The 20,067-nt window shown below is 46.9% G+C and overlaps 1 protein-coding gene and 1 non-coding gene across 2 annotated transcripts; one reads left to right on the top strand and one right to left on the bottom strand.

Moving 5' to 3' along the window:
• Positions 1 to 8,242: 8,242 nt before the first annotated feature.
• On the top strand, positions 8,243 to 11,486 carry Nkx2-6 (NK2 homeobox 6). The gene is made up of 2 exons (XM_027926846.2): positions 8,243 to 8,510; positions 10,879 to 11,486. Exons 1-2 carry the CDS (start codon positions 8,243 to 8,245, stop codon positions 11,484 to 11,486), a joined length of 876 nt encoding a protein of 291 aa, XP_027782647.2.
• A 2,807-nt stretch (positions 11,487 to 14,293) lies between these two features.
• Positions 14,294 to 14,397, bottom strand: LOC114085928 (small nucleolar RNA U13). Its single transcript, XR_003581574.1, has one exon. It is a non-coding gene; the product is annotated as a small nucleolar RNA U13 (small nucleolar RNA).
• Between the last annotated feature and the right edge of the window lie 5,670 nt (positions 14,398 to 20,067).

The raw sequence follows: 20,067 nt of genomic DNA, 5'->3' as shown, positions 1-20,067 counted from the left end.
CACACAATGTCCTTGTTTGTAATTTTGAAATACTGAGAAATTGAAATGCTCATTCACAGGAGTGTAGCTGGATGTAGCCCAGGGGTAGAGCACTTGCCTAGCCTGTGCAAGGCCCTGGATTTGATCTCCTTGTACCCCCAAAACAAAAACCCTTCATAAGAGCGTTGTTGACTATATTGTGGTAGACTCACACAATGAAATATTTATTAGGCAAGTGTAGAAAAGAATAAGGAAACTCTTTAAAGCAATATGGTGTGATTTTCAGGATATAGTACTAAATTTAAAAAGCAAATTATAAAAGAGTATGTATACAAATGAATGGGCGCTGGGTACAGCCTGTGCTAATGGCAGAATTTCACCTGAGTGAGTGATGACAGGTGGACCTAACTCCTGGGGCAGAAAAAGGATGCACAAGTGGCCAACCAGTCCACATGATAATCAGATTCACATCATAGGTTTTAATAATGAAAGTGTCACTACAGATATAAATATTATCCTTCATCACATGAGTGAAATTAGGCAAGTCCAGTGAGTAAAGGTTTGCTGGCAACATGTCACAATAGAAGTCCATCGACTGGATAGCCCTGGAGAGTCTTGGAATTTGTGCTATTTATCTTCATGTCTTGAGTGCCTTGCAAAGTGTCTAAAATATAGGGTGTTCACATGAAAACTGATTCAACATTTTCAGCAAATTAGCCAAACTTAGCTAATTTGTAACAAATATCTTGACACATATATAAAATAGAACAACTTTCACTAATTAATTCAGATCCTTTTTAAGGAATGAAGGTATCCAAAAATAGATGTGAAACTTCTTATGTTCATGCAAATTAAATCACCAAAAGGTCTTACTAGTCCATCAGGTGGATACATCAGTGTTTTAGATTAAGCACTGTTCTCATTTGACAGAGTAAGTAATGTGTATATGTTAAAAAATATCTTTAGTATTCATAGATTGTGTATTTGCAAATTTACTAATATGCTAACATTTATATGTAACAGCAAAATCGACATTTGATAGCAATGGAGGTTATTACAAGCAAGCAAGAAAAAAAAACAGAAGCACCAAAAAAGAGCCCTTTCCTCTTTTTTAATAACACTCCAAAATCTTTTATTAATAAAGTTTAACAGTGTGCCAAGTAACTCAGGAAAAACAATGTCCAGAGAGCTGAGTTCCATTATTGCACTGTAAGCTGTGTGGCATGAGTATGGACTTGTGATTCAACTAATTGATAACCAGCACATTACAGTTACATGAAATATGTCTTTTAAAATTTATAACAAGTGTATCATTATGAATATCTCTCCATACTTAGAACCCTGTCTTCTTCATTTTCACTTTAATATTGATTTCACCCTGATTATTGTACAGATATCTTCAGATAGATATTCTATTGAATTATAACCATTAGCCATTATATTAGAAAGGATTACTTGCCTAAAACTTAGAACCATTACATTTATATTCTATAATATAAATTTGAGGATTTTTTAATGAACAGGATACTATTAGTATTTCAGTACCAAATGTGACATGAAATTTATAATACCATAATAGAACATAATGTATTTAATTAAAAAAATTAATTTAGCGGGGTGTGGTGACACACATCTATAATCCCAGCGACTTGGGAGGCTGAAGCAGGAGGATTGCGAGTTCAAAGCCAGCCTCAGCAATTTAGCAAGGCACTAAGCAACTCAGTGAGATGCTGTCTCTAATAAAATACAAAATAGGGCTGGGGATGGGTCTCAGTGGTAGAGCGTCCCTGAGTTCAATCCCCAGTACCCCCCCCAAATAAATAAATAAATAAATAAACAAACAAATAAATTTACACATTGCAGTAAGGCTAAGAAAAATATTATAAATCTCTATGTGTGTAGCAATGTCTATCTCATACTGAATATGACAATAAATTCTATTGTTGCAAATTAATATAAACTATTCTTCTAAGGAATAAATCATTTGGTGCTAAAAAAAAAAATAGGGTGGTCATATATTCTCATTTGTCTGGATTAGTTGTGGTTTATGCCCAATATTCCACCCAGTTAGTATTTCCTTTCATCTTGCAAGTGTCCCAGTTCATGGGATGTGTTGTCACAGACCTGTATTCCCAGATTCTTATGAGGCTGAGGCAAGAGAATTGCAAATTCAAGGCCAGACTGGGCAAGTTGGTGGGACTCTGTCTCACAATAAAAGCCTGTGGTGTAACTCAGTGCCAGACCAGAGCATTTACCTAATCTGCACTAGACCCTGGGTTTGATCCCCAGCACTGAAAAAGAGAGGAAGAAAGGAAGAAAAGAAGGGGGAAAAGGAAGGCATGTGTCTCAGTTTGCATGTTAGATTATATAGGATTACCTTTTCCATATGGACAGAGTCAGGAAATATCTACTGGGTAGAATAGAATAATATGGAACACATTGACTTGCTAGTTTCATGGAAATTTAACAATATTAAATGATTTTTTTTTTAAAACAAGGTACTGAACAAAAAGTTAGGAAGGAACAAAAGATGGTCATTAAACAAGTGCCTTAATCTGATCTGTGAGAAAGCACCATACGGAAATAAGGAGGCAGATGTGGCCCACCCAGGTGTCCTTGGCCTTTCTCTGTCTTGGTTTCCTCACTTTTTAGTCACAGATCTCTCTGAGTTATTTTGAGAACTAGGGGAGATGGAATGTAAAATGTGCATTTAAATTTTTGAAAGAGGGCTGGATAAAGTAAAAAGATTGGGATGTTAGCTCAGTGCTGGAGCTCTTGCCTCGCCTGCACAAGGCAGCAGTAGCTGTGTGATCTTGAGCCATAGTAACCTCTGTGTTCTTTACCTGCAAAACAAGGTAAGCTAAGCCATCACCAAGTTGTTCTAGGATGATTTACTTATAGATTATAATATGCACTAGAAATAACATAGGATAGGTAATGGGCCCAGATTAAGATTTGTTTTGTTTTGTTTGTTTGTGTTTTTGTTTTTAATGCAAAGGCCACTCTATGAAGATAACATGTAGAAACATTCCAAACATTCCAACCAACTTCTTTGTCCTGGGGTTGGGGGTGGGGGAGTGTCAGGCAAACCTGAGTGAAGTCTACAGACTCAAAGATTAACCAATAGCCTTAACACTTTTCCAATACCTGTTTAGCACAGATTTGACCAATAGCCTTGATACTTTTCCAAGACCTGATCTGCATTAACATTGATCAATGCCCCTACCCAGTAGCTACATAAACCCTTAGACTAATCCACTTAAACGGCAACACCTATAGGATCCGTCTTCACCCTGCAGGAGCTGTGTCTTTTCTTCTCACTTGAATACATACTACTCTTTTCTTCTCACTCTTCCTCATCCCAGGATTTAATCCTTCAAATTCATGAGACAAGAACATGGAAAGAAGCCACTGGCAGGCAGCTGGGATCTGCCGCGACACTGGGGGGCATGGCCTGCTATTGATAGCTGCGACACTCCACAAGGTAGCAGTGGAGAAGAATCCAGCTTTCTAGCTGTACCCTGAGCACTGACACCAGCAGGCAATTCCCCCACTCTGATAACTGCTAACACCAAAACAGGCTTTCTGGGCTTCAGAGGCCAGCCACTTATGCAGCCCCCACCTTCCAGCTGAAGGGAAGAAGCTGGATTCAGTCGAACTCCTGCTTCATAAGGTTATGAAAATCTGTACTAACAGTCACCAGGTGTGGGAATCTCTCCGTGTCCTGAGTCACGAGAAACTTATTGCAAAGGAGAGGCAGGTGCAGAGGGCACTGGCATTGCTGCTACAGCTGTCATCCTGTGTTCTCAACCAGAAGCTTGATACCCATACAAAAACCACCATCAGCAGCGGCACTGCTTTACAACAAGAGATCCATGTTGAGTTACCCCGCCATGTAAAAAAAAGGAGAAGTGCGAAAAGATGGATGCATCTGTTATTTTGTTTATTAAAAAAAACATGCATTTATTTGTTTGTTTAAAAGAAAACAAGCCCAGAACAGATAAAGTAAAAAGATTGGGAATGTATACTAACCAGGAAAGAAGGAGAATGGCAATAAGAACAGAAAGAATAAAAGTAGAGTGTCACACACATACCACCACCCCCACACACACTTTCTGGGAATCTAACCTAGAGCACATGCAAGGTAAGTGTCTACCACTGAGTTATACCCATAGCCCATTTCTTTAAGTACATCTTTTTGCAAAATTTTGGCTTAGAACCATATGAATGTTTCACAAACTCAAAAATAACATGATACTATAATATTAGAAAGTGGACTCCAGCCAGAGGAACCTTGCAGAGGAAAGCAGGAAGGGATACCTGTGAACACATAGTCTCCCCTGGACCCGGGTTTGCCAAATACCCACTGGGCCCCTCCCCAGGGCATCCTAGGAATTATCACCAGTTCAACAAGACAGGTGTCTTTATTTAATAAATTTTTACTGGAATCCTATTGTTAGCCAGCTGCTATTCTAGACTCTGGAAACACACCTGTGACCAGACCCAGAGCCCAAGTCTAGCTAGTCCAATGCAGATATGGCTGCACATTCCAGACGCTTATTTCCTGTAAAGCCATGGAGTATTACCCAGACTTCAATAGCAATCTCCTCTTCAGTATGGTACATTGAAAAGGATGTAGCTCCAGTGGTACAGTAGGTGTTAGCTCTGGTGAGTCTCTGGGTTCAGTCCCCAGCACCACTGCCCCCCAAAGTTTAAACACAATAGGAGAAAAATATTTTTGTTATAATAAGGGATTCAATAAATATCAGGTACAAATCCAATATGATTGTGTAAGATATACACTGTATGGAACTCAAAATTCTGTCTTTTTACTGCAGTTCAAGTTCAGATGAAGGCCTCCCAGCTGGCCCTTGATAGGTGCTCAAAACATGGACCTTAACATGAGTTTGAGCGTTATATTGTGTGACCTGGGTGCAGAAAGGGTAAATCACTCTCATTTTAAGAACATTTAAGGACAGAGGTGTGTGACTCCACTCATGAGCAAGGGACACACACACACACACACACACACACACACACACACACACACACTCCAAGCTGTACTACATTGCTGGGGCTGCACCAGGTCCATAGAACTTAAAGAGCCTAGAACTCAATGGCTTTTCTGGTCTAGCTGCCCTGCGGACCTTGCTCCTGGCCACTGGCGTGGGCAACAGCTAATGCGACCCTAACTGATTCAGAATGGGAGAGAAAAGAGGTTTTGGTTTTACTCTGAGGCCAGATGCCCTCTAAGCGCCCTGATACTGGAGGGAGGAAGGATTGGATCCAAGAACCCCAGGCCGCGGGAGGTGACTCCCGGAGGACGACGAAACCCGGGAAACAGGGAGCGCCAGAAGTTGAGTCGCAGTACCCGTGTTTCAAGGTCCTGTCCCAAGGCTTGACGGAAAGACGGTCTCTCTCCCCGCCAGAGTTTGGCAGGTGAGATAGGGACACTTCTCCCGAGGTTAGCACCAGGTGTGCCTGTGTCTTTCCATAACAAGAATTTGTGTTTGCACAGCTCGAGAAGGCGAGAAAGCCTTTGAATGTCCTGTGTCTCGGTGATCGTCACAGTAAACCAGGAAGGCAAAGCCGGAACTTAAGGCTAGGATTCGAACTCGGTTTTTTGATGCCAAGTCCCTCCCAGAATGTCCTTTTTTTCAAGAGAGTGACCGTTGGCGGAGAGAATTCCAAGTGATAAGGCTCTGGCAGGTTTCGGTTTTAGGTTTTTATCTGGAATGGCCCCGCCCCCGTCCACAGCCTTTGGAAGGCGGGGACCTAACCCTTCTTGTCCAGCGGCCACTGGATGGAGAGGGTAGAGCGCCTGCGCACAGTCCTCACTCAACCGGGTATTTCCAAGTCCTCGGGATCTCTGTGGTGTTGGGTGGTTGGTGGATGTAAATACCCATCAATCAGACAGTAGCCAGCACCTTTCTTGGGGAGGGTGGGAAAGCGTAAATGATCTAGGAAGTCTTGAGATAATGCTTTAATGAGCATTGAAGTACTTGATTCACTAATATTCCTTCTACATATGTATCCTGAGAAAATAATCTAAAAGATGCAGGGACATAAAGGGACAAAGAAAAAGGGCACAAACAAGAAGGCAAAGAATAAGACCTTATTTAGAGCAGCAAAAAATTATAGGTATTTCCTAAAAGTATAAACACAGTCTGTTATGACCATCCTTAAAATAGAATATTAGATTGTTATTTTAAATCATACTCGAAAAAACGAATGAAGTACTGGACGTGCTTATGATGTCAATTTAAACATATACAAACTCGCACATACCCTGTGAGCTTATATATGCAAACGTACAGAAGAAATTGTTCTTAAATGTTATCTCTGCATAGATTTTATTTTATTTTCAACTTTTCTCTATAAAGGTCATCATGCACAAGCCGAAAATGATGGGAAATAATCAGAAACATAAAGTAGGATTTAAGTAACTATCATAACATTTCAAGCTCTCGCCGGCGTGGTGGCGCATGCCTGTAATCCCAGCGCTCGGGAAGACGCAGACAGCCTCACCAACCGCAAGGCGCTAAAGTAATTTTCAACTAAGCAACTACATAAAATACAAAATAGGGCTGGGGATGTGGCTCAGTTCAATCCTCGGTACCCCCTCCCACCACCACCCCCGTCAAAAAAAAAAAAAAAAATTGAAGCTCTCTTAGGACCAAAAAAAATAAAAATCTATTAAGAGAGAGGAAAGAAGGAAGGAAGTTTGTTTGTTTTTGTTTTTTTTTTTTAATTGTTTTGGAAACATTCAGGGCACAGCTTCAAGATAAATATTACATGGTATCATGTATTTTTGCATACACGATTAAATTTGCTGAAATTCTGTATGAATTTTTAAGTGAATTTTTTTTTTTGGTGGCTAGCTGGAGGGGAGAGTTTATTTGTATTTTAGGAAATAATATCGAACGCTCTTGCAGCACTGATTTTGCATAAGAAGGTTTAAGAAACATTGATTCAAAATCCCAAAAACACTCTATTAAGATCACAGCCCTTCAATAAATATTCCTGAGATTGCTGACCCCACGTCACGTTTACTTGACACAGGTAACATGATTAAGAGCAGCAGGTGGGCATCTTACTAAATTCTCCCAATCCTCTCCATTATTATTATTATTTTTAATGGAGACAAAGCTTAAAGAGGTTAATTCTTTGCCCGGAAACCCATAGTTATGTTCCAGATCAAGGACTAGCACTGTCTCCATATTCATAACCACTGCCCCACACTGTCTACTTTACTCAATGCCAGGGTGTCCAAAGAGCTTTTCGGAAATGGAATACTGCTCAAAACACGCACGGAGCAACCAGCTTTAGGGAGGAGAAAGAGGAGGAAGAAAAGAACCCCGGCCACGAAAGGAAAGGCGAGGTGAACTGCTCTCCCTAGCCTTCTCGCGGGCGGAGGCTATTGTCTTCCTTCCAAATACTCGCGGAGTCCTCCAAGAGGACCGACCGGGTCTCCCTCGGTTGTAGAACCCACACTCCTTTTACACTCCCGGAGTAGTGGTGTGTCTGAGCTCCGTAGACCTGAACTCACATCTAAGCGAGACGTTCCCAGCTCAGTACAGGCGCCCACAGGTCAAGGCTCACTCCCGCTCTACGCTCTAGGGTGAGCAACCCGCCGCTGGACCCCCTCCCTGCTCCGGACAAGGCCCCATTGCGCACCTCAAATCCCGCAGGTGCCTCTCTTTCTTTACCTCAGTTTTCCACCACCATAAGAGTGAAGACTGGAGAATACAGATAAAGCCAAGGCGGACTGACCCGCTCGGGTTGCACGAAAAGAACGCCACCTCCCACATCTGTGCACCCTGTAGGAAGGTCCCTGCGCACCCAGGGTTGACTTCGGAAGCTTCGGCTTGTAACATATTGACCGAGACCTGATCTGTGCGGAGCACCATCTCCCCCACGTTCTTTGCTTTTGAGAACCATCCGTACGAACTAAACCTCCCAGGACGGCGACTGGGGATGGGGGAGGTTTAGAAGGGCGCGGAAACACTGCGCTTGGGGAGGGAAGGTGCAGGGTTAACCACGTGGTTTCGGCGGGAACCAATGAAGGACCGCAGTCTTCTCACCCGGTCCTGGTTCCCCAGCGTCCAGAGATGGCCAAGAGGAAGCCTCAGTGTGGGACACAGGGTGCAAGTCCCAGAGCATGGGTCTGTCTCTGGGGCCTGCTGAGACCAGACGGGAAGCTTAGGGCGCAGTGCCCTGCGGGGACCCGGAAATCTTCGACTCCGCCTCTTCCATCTTCAGGATGCTGCTGGGCCGGGTCACCTCCACCCCCTTCTCCGTCAATGACATCCTGCGGCTGGAGCAAGAGCAGAGCGATCATGAAGCCTTGCCACAATGGGGGATGCGGAGGAGCCTGGAAAACTCTCAGTACCTGGGAATGGACTCGGAACCGCGAGGATTACAGGTTAACAACGCCAGTGATGGGGGCAGCTGCGATAAAGAACGGGAACCTTCTGGGGGACCTTGTAAGGCAGTCATGGAGAAAGACGCGGAACAAGTGGAGGAGCCACGTGAGTAAGCGCTCAGGTCTTCTACCCCGGGGATATTGAGGGAGGGGTTCGTTATCGATCCGAGAAAACTTATCTCCTATCTTCTGGGTCCGAGAATCTCACCCCCATTTCCCCTCAATTGGGGAGTCCAAAAGACAGGCTCCTCTGTCCCCACTCCTGCCTCTTTCGGATACCCGCTGTGTTTCAGGAGCCCTATGAAAATAAGGCCCTGAACCCTAAGGATGCCCACAGCAGCCCCGATGGTGCCCACACACGTATCACTCACAGAGCCACAGTTCCCACAACTTCCAGCGCGGTCACCAGGCAAAATCCCTGCCTGTCCTAAATCGTCTGAGAAAAACAAACAAAAATCCCTGTAGCCAACAAAGCAGTGGGACCCCCACAGCTCTGGGGCCAACCCTACCCAGTTCTTTCTAGAGGCTTGCTGATGGCCTGGCCAGTCCCCACTCCTCCACACGGGAAACGGGAGGTGAGGACCAGCGGTGTCTGCGTCCAACGAAATGGAAGGTCCCAAGGGCGCCGGCGCATCAGGGAGCAGACTGAGAGCAGCTCAGACTTACACTGTCCTGGGAGACGGCTCTTGCCTGCCCAGCCCTGGCGCTTTGGTGTCTGAAGGTGCCGCTGCGCTTGGCAGTGAGGACCCTGCGCCTGCAAGCCGCTTGCAAGACAGGAAGGAGCCGGCGGAGAATAGGGTTGCGGTGGCTTTAACGACCCGAGAGGCTTAGGCTCGATATTCCAAGGAGTGAAAAAGCCTCCTTCCTCTCGCCAATCCTGTGTACCTCGGTCGGCATTCCCGTTCACAGATCTGGGACACTGGGTAGCGCCCACTACACGTTGTGAACCGACACCTTCTGTTAAGGCACAAACTAGCCACAGACTCTCAAGCTGGTTATTCACTGATTCCAGGAGCCTGAGGATTGTTAAACGTTGTCGTGTTCAAGAAGCAGCTGGTGGTTTTTCTGCTGTAGACTCTAAATTCTAAACTCCCTCTCTGCTGTTCTGCCAAATTGACTTTCGCTTCCGTTTTGCTGGAAAAAGATCTAGCTACTGAGTTCACCACTGTGTCCTCCCAGCTGCGGGTTCACAGGGTGCGTTCCTTAATTGAAAAACACGGTCTGGGGTCCAAAAACTGAGCCTGTGGCCCGGTGGCCTATCGATCCAGTGAAGGGACTGTGCTGATGGGCTTCATGGCCTCATGCATCTGCACCAGTGTCATCTAATGTCCAGAGACAGAGGACAGGAGAGGCTCGGGTTTGTGACCAGGTGGGCAGAGGGTGCTGGCAGGCGCCTGGGGTGGCCGGCAGCATCTCGGCCTGTATAGTCTGCGACTATTAAAGGGGGTCTTGTTTGATGTACAGCATCGCTGAAGGTCAATTGCATTTTGATTTGTTAAGGGAAAAAAAAAATTCCCGGGTATTCTTCTTTTCCATGTGCTTAGTTTTTCTGAGAGCCAGGCATATGAAGAAAGTTTTTCTTTCCTCCAACTTTTAAATACCAAACAACCTTATCCCCCACAAGATCCAGGGTATTGCAGGATTGAGGGCCCAGTTCCAACCCGCCTGGCTCTAATTAGGCATGTCCTGCCAGCCTCCCACAAACTTGTACCCCCTTCATGAGCCCTGATTTCTCCTGGATGAGTTTCTGTGGGTGAGCTTGCACCCACCCTGGGGTAAGACGGGGCTTAAACCAAGACGGGAGAAAGGTGGGAAGAAGGAAGAAAGGGCTGCATTGTGGCGGAGTTCGGGCACAGTGGCACAGTGGGGAGTCTCCAGGAAAGAAAATTTGGGGTAAGGCCAGTGCCACCCGCCTGCCAGAAAAACCCCAAAGGAGGAATCTGATGCTTCTGAAAGAAGTCAAATGTGGATCTCAGCAGCATATTTCCCGCAAAGGAAGCTTCTGTTTCAAAGTTAAGGGGTAGTAGGTTCTAAGAAATATTTGGTTTCATTTTGTCAGTTCGAATTAGAGCAACGCATTCATGGGACTCTCCTCTGGCGACCGCCAAATGCTTGATGAAGCCTGAAGCCAGCGCCAATTTGAGAGGCACCGCACACTCACACTTGATCCTCCAAGCGAATGTCTCCTCAAACCCGACCATCGTACACATCTTAAGAAAATGATCACATTTAATCGAGTTTATCTTCTGGAAAGTGACATGTATACCGGGGACCAAAGGCTGACATAATTTATGTCCTGGAGGGTTCAAAAGTGATAGACTTTAGAGAAAAGGAACACTTGGACTGGCTCAGAACGGGGATGGCGGGGAAGGGCCGCATTAGAGAGGGCTACTAGGGAGGGGGACCTCTCTAGAAGACAATGTAAGAAGTGCTCAGGGACCTGAGTTGATGGTATTCCTTCCTGTGCTTTTTAGAGCCGGGCCTGGGTGCCGCCTCGCTCCTCCGAGGTGGGAAAAGGGTGCTGGAGCGCAGCGTTGGGAACAGCGGTGGCAGCACGCAACAGCCCAAGACGCGACAGCGGCGGAAGCCACGTGTTCTGTTCTCACAGGCACAGGTGCTGGCCCTGGAGCGGCGCTTCAAGCAGCAGCGGTACCTGTCGGCGCCTGAACGCGACCACCTGGCCAACGCGCTGCAGCTCACGTCCACACAGGTCAAGATCTGGTTCCAGAACCGCCGCTACAAGTGCAAGAGGCAGCGCCAGGACAAGTCACTGGAACTGGCTGGCCACCCACTAGCGCCTCGCCGAGTGGCAGTACCGGTGCTGGTGCGTGATGGCAAGCCCTGTCTGGGCCTGGGCCAGCCACCCTTCACCGGGGGCCCGTACGCTGCTGCCGCGACGCCCTTTTCCTGCTATGGTGGTTACGCGAGCGCCCCCTATAGCGCAGGCTACAACGTCGGCTATGCCGGTGAAGGACCCGCGCCACCCACGCCGCTGGCCAACTCGGGTTTCAGCCCTGGCGGCCCGAGCGCCACGCCGCAGGGCCATCTGCCCTCCACGATGCAGGGCGTCAGGGCCTGGTGAGGCTCCTCTGCTCCGCTATGCCCACCAGGGCCAGGTGCTGGGTCCCCTCCTCTCCGGGCTGAAGGTCGCGCCGGATTGAGGGCCACAGTGGAGGAGGGAAGGGGCCCTTCTGCTGGGATCGATCTCTGGTACTGCGAACTGGTGACGAGCCACTGCGCTGGGGCGCTGGAAAGGAGACGTAACGCCAGGCTTTCTTCAGCCGCCCTTGAAGCTGCACCCAGAGCTCAGAAAACCAAGGACCGCCGCAGTTTCGGGCTTTGGAGCAGTCCCTAGGCAGGTGGCTTTTAAGGGCCTCAATCCTGGGGGATCCAAGATGGTCTTGTATGTTGTGTAGACAGCCTGGAGGCATGGGAGACGTGGAGGACTCTATCCTCCAATTAAAGGAACGGGTGTGTTGTGGTGTGGGTGGGGGGACTGAGAAGAGGAGTGCGTCAAGGGAATGAAGATCGCGTAAGAGGAGGGTCCAGGAGGTTCCAGAAGAGAGACTATTGCCACAAGTCAAGTCCTCCTGCAGGTTTAAATATCCGGCCTAAGCCATGCTCTGGGACGCAGGTAATCCAGTGGAGAGCCCTCTCTGGCCACTTTTGTGCCCCAGAAGGAGCCTCTACATTTCTAGGTCTCGCCTTGCAGTCACTACATTTTGTGTCATATGTACAGCACAGCAACTCGAGTGACTCTCCCACGTATACTTGGTGTGTTTGCATGATTGTTTGTAGACCATGAGAACCCATTGTCTTGGTCACCTCTGAACAACAGGGAATCAAAGTAGTTCTGATTCTTCTCTTACAGTCCCCCTTTTCCCTCCTCACAGGTTTTCTTTTGAAATGTAATCAGTTCCTAAATTCTGATTCTGAACAGGAAGGCCCCACAGGTGGACCTACACCCTAAAAAGAGGAAAGCCTAAATTTAGGCTTCCTAAAATGATGAATTCTTGACATCCCCTTCCCACCCCACCCCCCCTGCATATTCTGAGGTCATACAACTGAAGATTGAAAAGAAATTCCATTTGTGAAGGAGAACACGGTATTAAATAGGAAATTGTTGGGCTTCGATGTAGCTCAGTGGCAGGGCCCAGCATGCATGAGGCCCCAGTTCAGTCACCGGAACCACAAATGAGAAGTTGTCTTTGGCAGGACCAATTTAGAAGGAAATTTAGTAGAAAGAATCTAACTCGGATTACATTTTTAGACAATGAAAGTTCTAGTTCTCGGGGCTGGGGATGTGGCTCAAGCGGTAGCGTGCTCGCCTGGCATGCGTGCGGCCCGGGTTCGATCCTCAGCACCACATACAAACAAAGATGTTGTGTCCACGGAAAACTAATAAATAAATATATATAAAAAAAAAAAGAAAGTTCTAGTTCTCTATTCCCCTGGTTCACTAACTCATCAAAGTTTAAATTCTATTATTTAATAAATAATTGTGTTTCATTAAAATGTACCAGCCCTGCATGTTTTCCTGAATATGAAACTGAGACTGCTTGGTTCTGTGAAAATGGTACCTGGCTATCAATGGCTTATAGCCCTTAAAGGTTACATGCTTAAACCAATGAAACAAAAAGTAATTAATTGTTCCTTATTTTTCTTTCTACTACTTCATTACATTGTCTTTCCTTTCTGTTTTCATCACTCCTTGCTCTTATTTTCTCCACTTTCACCGCTAATAAAAGTATATTTAGAAACACATCATGATGGCTTTCAATGAGTATCGTGTCCCTGGGATTAAAGAGTGCAGGATGTATCTTCACATATCAAGGAAACTAAGAAAACTAAGAGAAAAAAAAAAAGAGATTACAAAAAATCTCCAAAATGTGAAAATCGCCTTACCCTGTTACCCCTTCCTCTTTCACTTTGGGGCTATTCCTCAGAAGAGAAGTTAATCTTGGACACCAGCCTTAGATTCATGACAGGTGAGTCTCAGGCCAGTGTTGCCTCTGAGTTGCAATCTGTTTGGTCCTCAGTTGCTGTATGAATTGTATTTAATTTTTCCAAGATCAGATTTGAAAAATCTGTGTTCATTAAAAAAAAAAAAAATCCTTTGGGTAAGGTCCAGTCCCCCAGGGTGTGGATCCTTGACACGGAGCAGGAAATTAACAGATTAATCCTCTTCATCTTCTGTGCCTCCTTCCAACGTAGATAAGTAACAGAAGCAGTTCACAGACCTGTTCTGAATAGGCCTTGCTTGTGAATTAGAAAGATGCCCAAGCCCTCTCCTCGCCTTTGCATCCTACCTGGGGAAAGCATGAGAATAAAAGCCCTGGGCAAGGGTCTGAGTGAAGAAGAAGGCGCAGGCCATTCGCCAGTAACCCCACCGCTGCACATTCCTGCCAGGGACACGAGAGAAAATAAGATTCTGCTGCCGGCTTTACGGAATTTATTCCCTGAGTGGGGTAGTAAAGACCAATGAGAGAGAGGTATTCAAAAACACAAGGTAGTATATTCTGAATGCCAAATAGGACAGAGAGGATAAGCCTTCTCTAGAGAAAGAAAACAGGGTGGGAGCTGGTGGGCTTGGGCCAGGCTCTGCAGAAGAGGGGACTGAGCCTGGCCAGTGTGGGTCACCCCAGCTCCACTGTTCACTGCGGGAGGTTTCAGGAGAGGCCTGGGACTTTGGAATGCAGAGAAACAAAGGAGCATATCTAGGGCCAGAGTCATATTTTACAAATCAAAGTTAGTATGGGGGAATTGGGGAACTGCATTCAGGTGAGAAAGGGGTATGGGGTGAGGGGGCTGCTTACATCTGTACCTAGGATCCTTACCTTAGATCCACTGGCTGGCCTCAGGGTTTTTTTGTTTGTTTGTTTGTTTTCACACCAGAGGGGCAATGGGCCAAAGTCACAACCAGGCTCCAGAGAGGTCCATCTCCCCCAATAGCAGGAGGACCCAATCCTCAGGCTCGAGGACCACAGCAGGAGCCCACATCTGTGTTCCACCCCACCCCCATTGCTGTCGCATCTATATTTGGCTGGCCTTAAAAACAAACAAAAGGATAACAGCAAAACCTACTCCTCGTGCAGTCCATGTGGCTTTCCTTTCAGACAAGGAAGTTTGAGCGTCACCAGAGATTCCTAAAGGAGAGTGAAGAAAAACTCTCTTCTCCCATCTCTCACTCTCTGCCCAGCAGGAGCGCTTTAAAACACGTCCCTCCCCGGGCCCAGCTCCTCCACCCCCAGCTGCCAGCCTTCCATCTCTGTAATCTCTCCTCCGCACTGAAAGCTGCCCCTTTTTGTGTGCCTCCTACCGACGACTGCTTATCCTCCCGGGGCTTTTACCGGGGAGCGCTCTGTAAGCAATCAGCCTCTTATCTGCGGCTGCCTTCAGTCCCATCACTCCAGCCACCTCTTAATGTTCACAAGTTCCCCAAATGGGAAGTAATTGACCTCTAAACAAAACAAAAAAGCTCTCAGAGAGATAGCAGAGGTTCCTTTCCTGGCTGTCCCAGGGCTAGGGGTTCTCACCTAGGCCAGGTGGATAAGTCAATAAATCTGCAGACTTCCTGGCTCCCTGTCCTTCCTCTCTGGTCCCAGCCCCCCTGCAAACCAGCTCCTCTGATCCCATCTGCAAATCGGGCGGAGCACGAGTCTACCCAGCTCACAGAGTTGCCTGGGCTGTGGGTATTTCTTTCATAATGTTATCATTATTATGATTAAGCATATGATTTAGGGAGCATACTCAAATCTTTTGGAAATTCCATTTGAAAATAATTTATGATGCTCGCTATATATTTTTTCCTATCCACATGCCTCCTCCCTTCCCCTCCCTCCCCTTTACCCAATCCAAAATTCCTCCACTCATCCCATGCCCCACCCCCATTATAGATTGGCATCCACTTATCAGAGTAAACAATCAGCCTTTGATTTGGGGGAATTGTCTGACTTTTAGCATGATATTCTGCAACTCCATCCATTTACCTGCAAATGCCATAATTTTATTCTCTTATTGCTGTGATGCTCAGTGTTTATGCCAACTCTGTTATTATCAGCTCCCCAACTAGCCCCTTTTCTTTTTTACAAAACAAGAGAACTCCCAGGAGTAAAGGCTGTGTTCCTTCCTCCTCTTCCCCTGAAGAAGCAGTCTTACAAAAGAGATAGTGGTGGCAGTTTCAGAGTTTTCTCAGTTCAACCAGAAACATGCTCTGTGACCTTGAATCAGCCTCCTAACCTCTCTGGGCTTGCCTCCACATCTATAAAATTGAGGATCTTTGAGGCTAGTACTCTGACTTGAGGTGGCTCGCTCTTGATGTCACATGCCCTAATCATATATTCAATAGAGTACACAAAGCATTGGTCTACAGTCTAGAGAACAGCTGTAAAGTGAACACAGATGGGATTTCCATGCAAAGCAAGAAATGGGCTTCCATCTTCCCAGCTGCCTTCTCCACACACACCCCCAGATTGCAACCCCCTTTCCCTCTCCTTTCCCAGAGGAGGTATCAGCTGTTCTGACTTCTGAGATGATCATTTTCAGGCTTCTCTTTATAGATGTACTCATACAGACACACCCCTTAGCAACATGGTTCCATTTCTCCTGGTTTCAAATGTTACCCTGATAGAATCATCCTGCACACATTCTTTTGTGATTTGCTTCCTTGGTTCAATCGATCTTTGTGTGATTTCTCCATACCGTTGTGTGTAGCTTTCATTGTGAGCTGGTTTCCATTGCCGATTCTATGGCATGAAATGCATGTACGTCGATGTATGTGTTAACTGAAAAATGTGGTCAGTGACCTTTCTCAGAGGGCAGCTGTGCCACAGCTGGAATTTGTCCTGGGCTCTTCTGCTATTTCTGCAGCCTTCCAGCGGTATCCCGGACCCTGGCAACCGCTGCACAGTTTCACTCGGGACTCACCACCTCCATCGGAGCAGAGTAGTTGGCCCTCTGATCCAGTCAACTTTGTGTGTGTGTGTGTGTGTCTATTTTTTGATTCAGAAAGTACCAAAAAGCAAAACTTGAATATCCCTCACCTTGAGTCCTCTGTTGAACCCATGAGAATGAAGGATGTGTGGGCATGAAGTGTGTCAAGTCCGAGGTGAGTTAAAGCACATGGGAGGTGTGTACAGGTCAAGCCCTCCAGCCCCTGGGACTTGAGCATCAGAGGATCCTGGTATCCAAAGTGGGAGGATGTCCTGCAACCAATCCCCTGAGGATACCGGGGACCCAGCAAGATGCCTCCCATCCACAGAGGAAGCCTCCAAGGGCCAAAACAATGACAGCCACACTGTGAGTTAGTGGTGGAATTGGAACCAACCCCTGAGCCTCTTCTGTCCTCTGGCCCTGGGTTTCCACCCCCAAATACTTGGCAGAGAGTTTAGGTTCTTAGACAGATCAGGTTACTATGAAGTACCTCCATTTTCTTTATGTCTTCAGCGAAAGCTCCATAAATGGAGTAGAAGTCTTTTTGGAAAGATTAAAAGAGATAAATTGGGGCTGGGGGTGCAGCTGGGTGGTAGAGCGTATGCTTAGCATGGGAGAGGCCCTGGGTTCCCTCCCCAGCACCAAACAAAGAAAAGGGGGGGTTGGTAAATAGAGAGCAAGAGCAGGAGGGTGGGAGGGGTGAAGGTGCACTGCACCCCTGTGCCCTGGGCACACTGTGCCTGTGGGCTCTGGCTCTGCGTTCCTGTTCCCATTTCTGTGCACGTTTTCTGCTTCACGTGGAACCTCCAGGGACACCGACTCATGTATCAGGGTGGCCAGCCCTTGGGGGGGCACATTCAGCCCTGAGCTGTTTCTCTTCCTCAGCTCCAGCCCCCGCCCCCCAGCCCCCCCATGCAGCGGGACAGAGCTTCCTAGAAACACTCCGCCTTCCTCTCAGACTGTTTAGGCTCCTCCAAACCCCACCCCCATTTCACCCTGAGAGAGATGTGGTCTCAGTGACACAGTCCAGACTCTGCCATAGGAAAAGCAAAGACATGCCTGCGGCCCCCACCACAAATCTCAGAGCGCTTTCTAAGTCCCCTTGGGGCCCGGCTCATAAGCTGGCTTCAGTCAAACCTGTCTCCTTGACTCCTGCCCCCTCCTGTCACCAGCCCAGCCTAATCCCCTGAAGCCCATGGGCCCAGGAAATTGGGATCCTCAGCGGAGACCTGAGTGGGCCAGAGGGACCTTTCCTTTCATGGCTGCTGTCTCGCCTTCCTCCGCAGGTCCTGGTCACTCTCCGTGGGAAGCCTGTCTTAGTGCCCAAATTGGACTGAGTCCCCTGGTGCTGGAGCACCTTGGTGGTCCCCATCTCAGTGCACTGACCCCTCAGGCCTGCTGCCCTCTCTAAACAACCAGCCTTGTGTCTGTGTGCTTCCAACAGACCTGCGCAGGTCCCAGAGAAGGGGCTGGTACCATTTGCTGACTGATCACATGATCAAACAAGAGAATGTCGCTGTTTGATTCCCTGGCACAGCTCCACAGTGTCTGAGGTGAAGACCCAGGCTCTCCCCTTGGCAGCCAGAATCCTCCAGAAGAAGCCCCTTCCCTGTGTGGAGAGGCCTTGGCTCCTGGCAGGGGTGTCTGAGCCTCCATAACAGGGACCATGGCCCTGGTCCTGTTCAGGTTCCCACAAGTGGGGTGACTACGAAGGTCCTTATGTATTTCCAATCAAAGCATAAAGAAAAGGAGAAAGAAATCCCCGTGCTTTTCAACTTTGATTAACAAGTCTCAGGAACATTTGACTGAGCATTTCAGGAGAATACAAGACCAGTCTCATCACAAGGGAACTTCTACTAAGTGTAAAGCCGTTTCCCCTTCACTGAGAGACTCGTTGGCATAACGTGGCCAGGAGAAAGAGGGCATCATTGCCCCACACAGGAGCACCCCCAGGGAGCCCCAGTTCTGAATGGAGTAAGTGGAACACCTATGCTGTGGCTCCTATCTGAAGACGTCCAACTGTCACCTCACAATCCTTAACCCCTTCCTTCCTTAGTAATTCAACCCCAAGTTTCAGCTAAGCACAAAGCTTCTTGGCAGAAGATTGTGTTTCCCAAACGCCTTTGCAGTTGGGAGTGGTCAAGTAACGATGTTAGGCGTAGCGCTCAGTGGGAGGGGCTTTCTCCCTCCTCTCTCTTCCTGCAGGTGAAATGGTGGAGCAGCAGCAGCTGTTTTAGATGATAAAGGAAACAAGATGGAAGAAGCCTAGATTCTCAGCTTCTGACACCAGAACATCAACTTTGTTCTGCTTATAGTCCAACTTTAAGATGAGGGAAAAGTTAACTTTTGTCTGTTTTAAAGCCACTGACTTCTTAGCCTTTGTTACAGTAGCTAAACATGTATCTCAACTAACAAAGAAGATAGATGGGTAGTTAGAAGAGCAACAGTAGATGTTTACAAGAGAGATCCAGCAAGTCAGAGTGGTCCAGAGAGCGCCATCAAAGAAAAGGGACTTGAGACAAGCCCCTTGGAAGGAATATACTTTGGATGGGTGCAGGAGAAGGACAGGAAGTCTACATAAAGAGATGCAGAGGAGAACAAAGAGCACAAGGTGCATGGGAACCAAAGACTTTGGGGAGGCAGCCTTAGCTCCCAAATTAGCAGATGGAGGCTCCATGTGATTAAAAAATTTATCTCATCAGGCTGCGGCTGTAGCTCAGTGGTCGAGCGCCTGCCTAGCATGTGTGAGGCACTGGGTTTGACCCTCAGCAGCACATAAAAATAAATAGATATTGTGTCCATCTACAACTAAAAATTTTTTTAAAAAATTTAGCCCAAATCAACACCACTAAGAGATAGAAGTTGAGCCTCCAAAGTCTATTTCTATTATATTTTGTCACCTTTGATAATTGTTCCAAGGTACTGCTTCTTACTGTTATTTAACTAACAAGACACACAGTGGTCCTTGCCAATTTGCACCCAACACCTGTATTCTAACTAAAAGTGGTGCTTTTTGATCTTGAAGTTTTCATCCCAAGTTCACAGAGAGTAGATCAGAGTGAAAGGAACCCCTTCAGATGTTTGAGATGTATAATAAGATCTCAAGATGTCCGTGGGACTCTAAGAAATCAGTCTGGTACACTTTGCCTTTCTGGGGGAGACTAAAGACACTGCTTGCAAAACCTAAACTTCCCACCAGGGGACGCCATCACCTCCGGTTTCCTTGAGAAAGGGAATTCCCCTCGTTCCTTGGGCCTCCATCCAACACCTCTGCATTTGCCTCTGGGTAATGTTTCAGGTTTCTATCTCAGGTCAAGCCCTTTGCCTTCCTTTCTGGATACTGACAGTTGGGCATGAACAGGAGACAATGAGCCTGTGGATAAGGGCTCCGCAGACACTAGCTATTGCTGGCAATGGTTTCAATGTGGAGGTGCAGGTGGCTATGCAATCCGTGGGGGGCTTTACAGTGCTCAAACGTCCTCCATAGCACCAGCTCATTTAATTGCCACATGAGAAGTTCCCGTTCTCAGACCATTGGTAAAATTGAGGAAAGTGAGGGATCTATCCGAGGTCACCCAACTTGTAAATCAGTCAGAATATAAAAGCCATTATTCTTGTTCACAGGTCCTCTGTCCAAGGTTAACCTTGTGTATCTAAAATTCAACTGTGTTCAGACACGAACTCTAAAGGGTTTGCAAAGCAAATATTGCCAATAGATTCTCCTACAACTG

The sequence above is a fragment of the Marmota flaviventris genome, chromosome 3, assembly GCF_047511675.1.
Source record: "Marmota flaviventris isolate mMarFla1 chromosome 3, mMarFla1.hap1, whole genome shotgun sequence".
In the NCBI taxonomy this organism is placed as follows: Eukaryota; Metazoa; Chordata; class Mammalia; order Rodentia; family Sciuridae; genus Marmota; species Marmota flaviventris.
The sequence above is the reverse complement of the archived record's forward strand: the minus strand, read 5'-3'. Positions and strand labels throughout refer to the sequence as shown.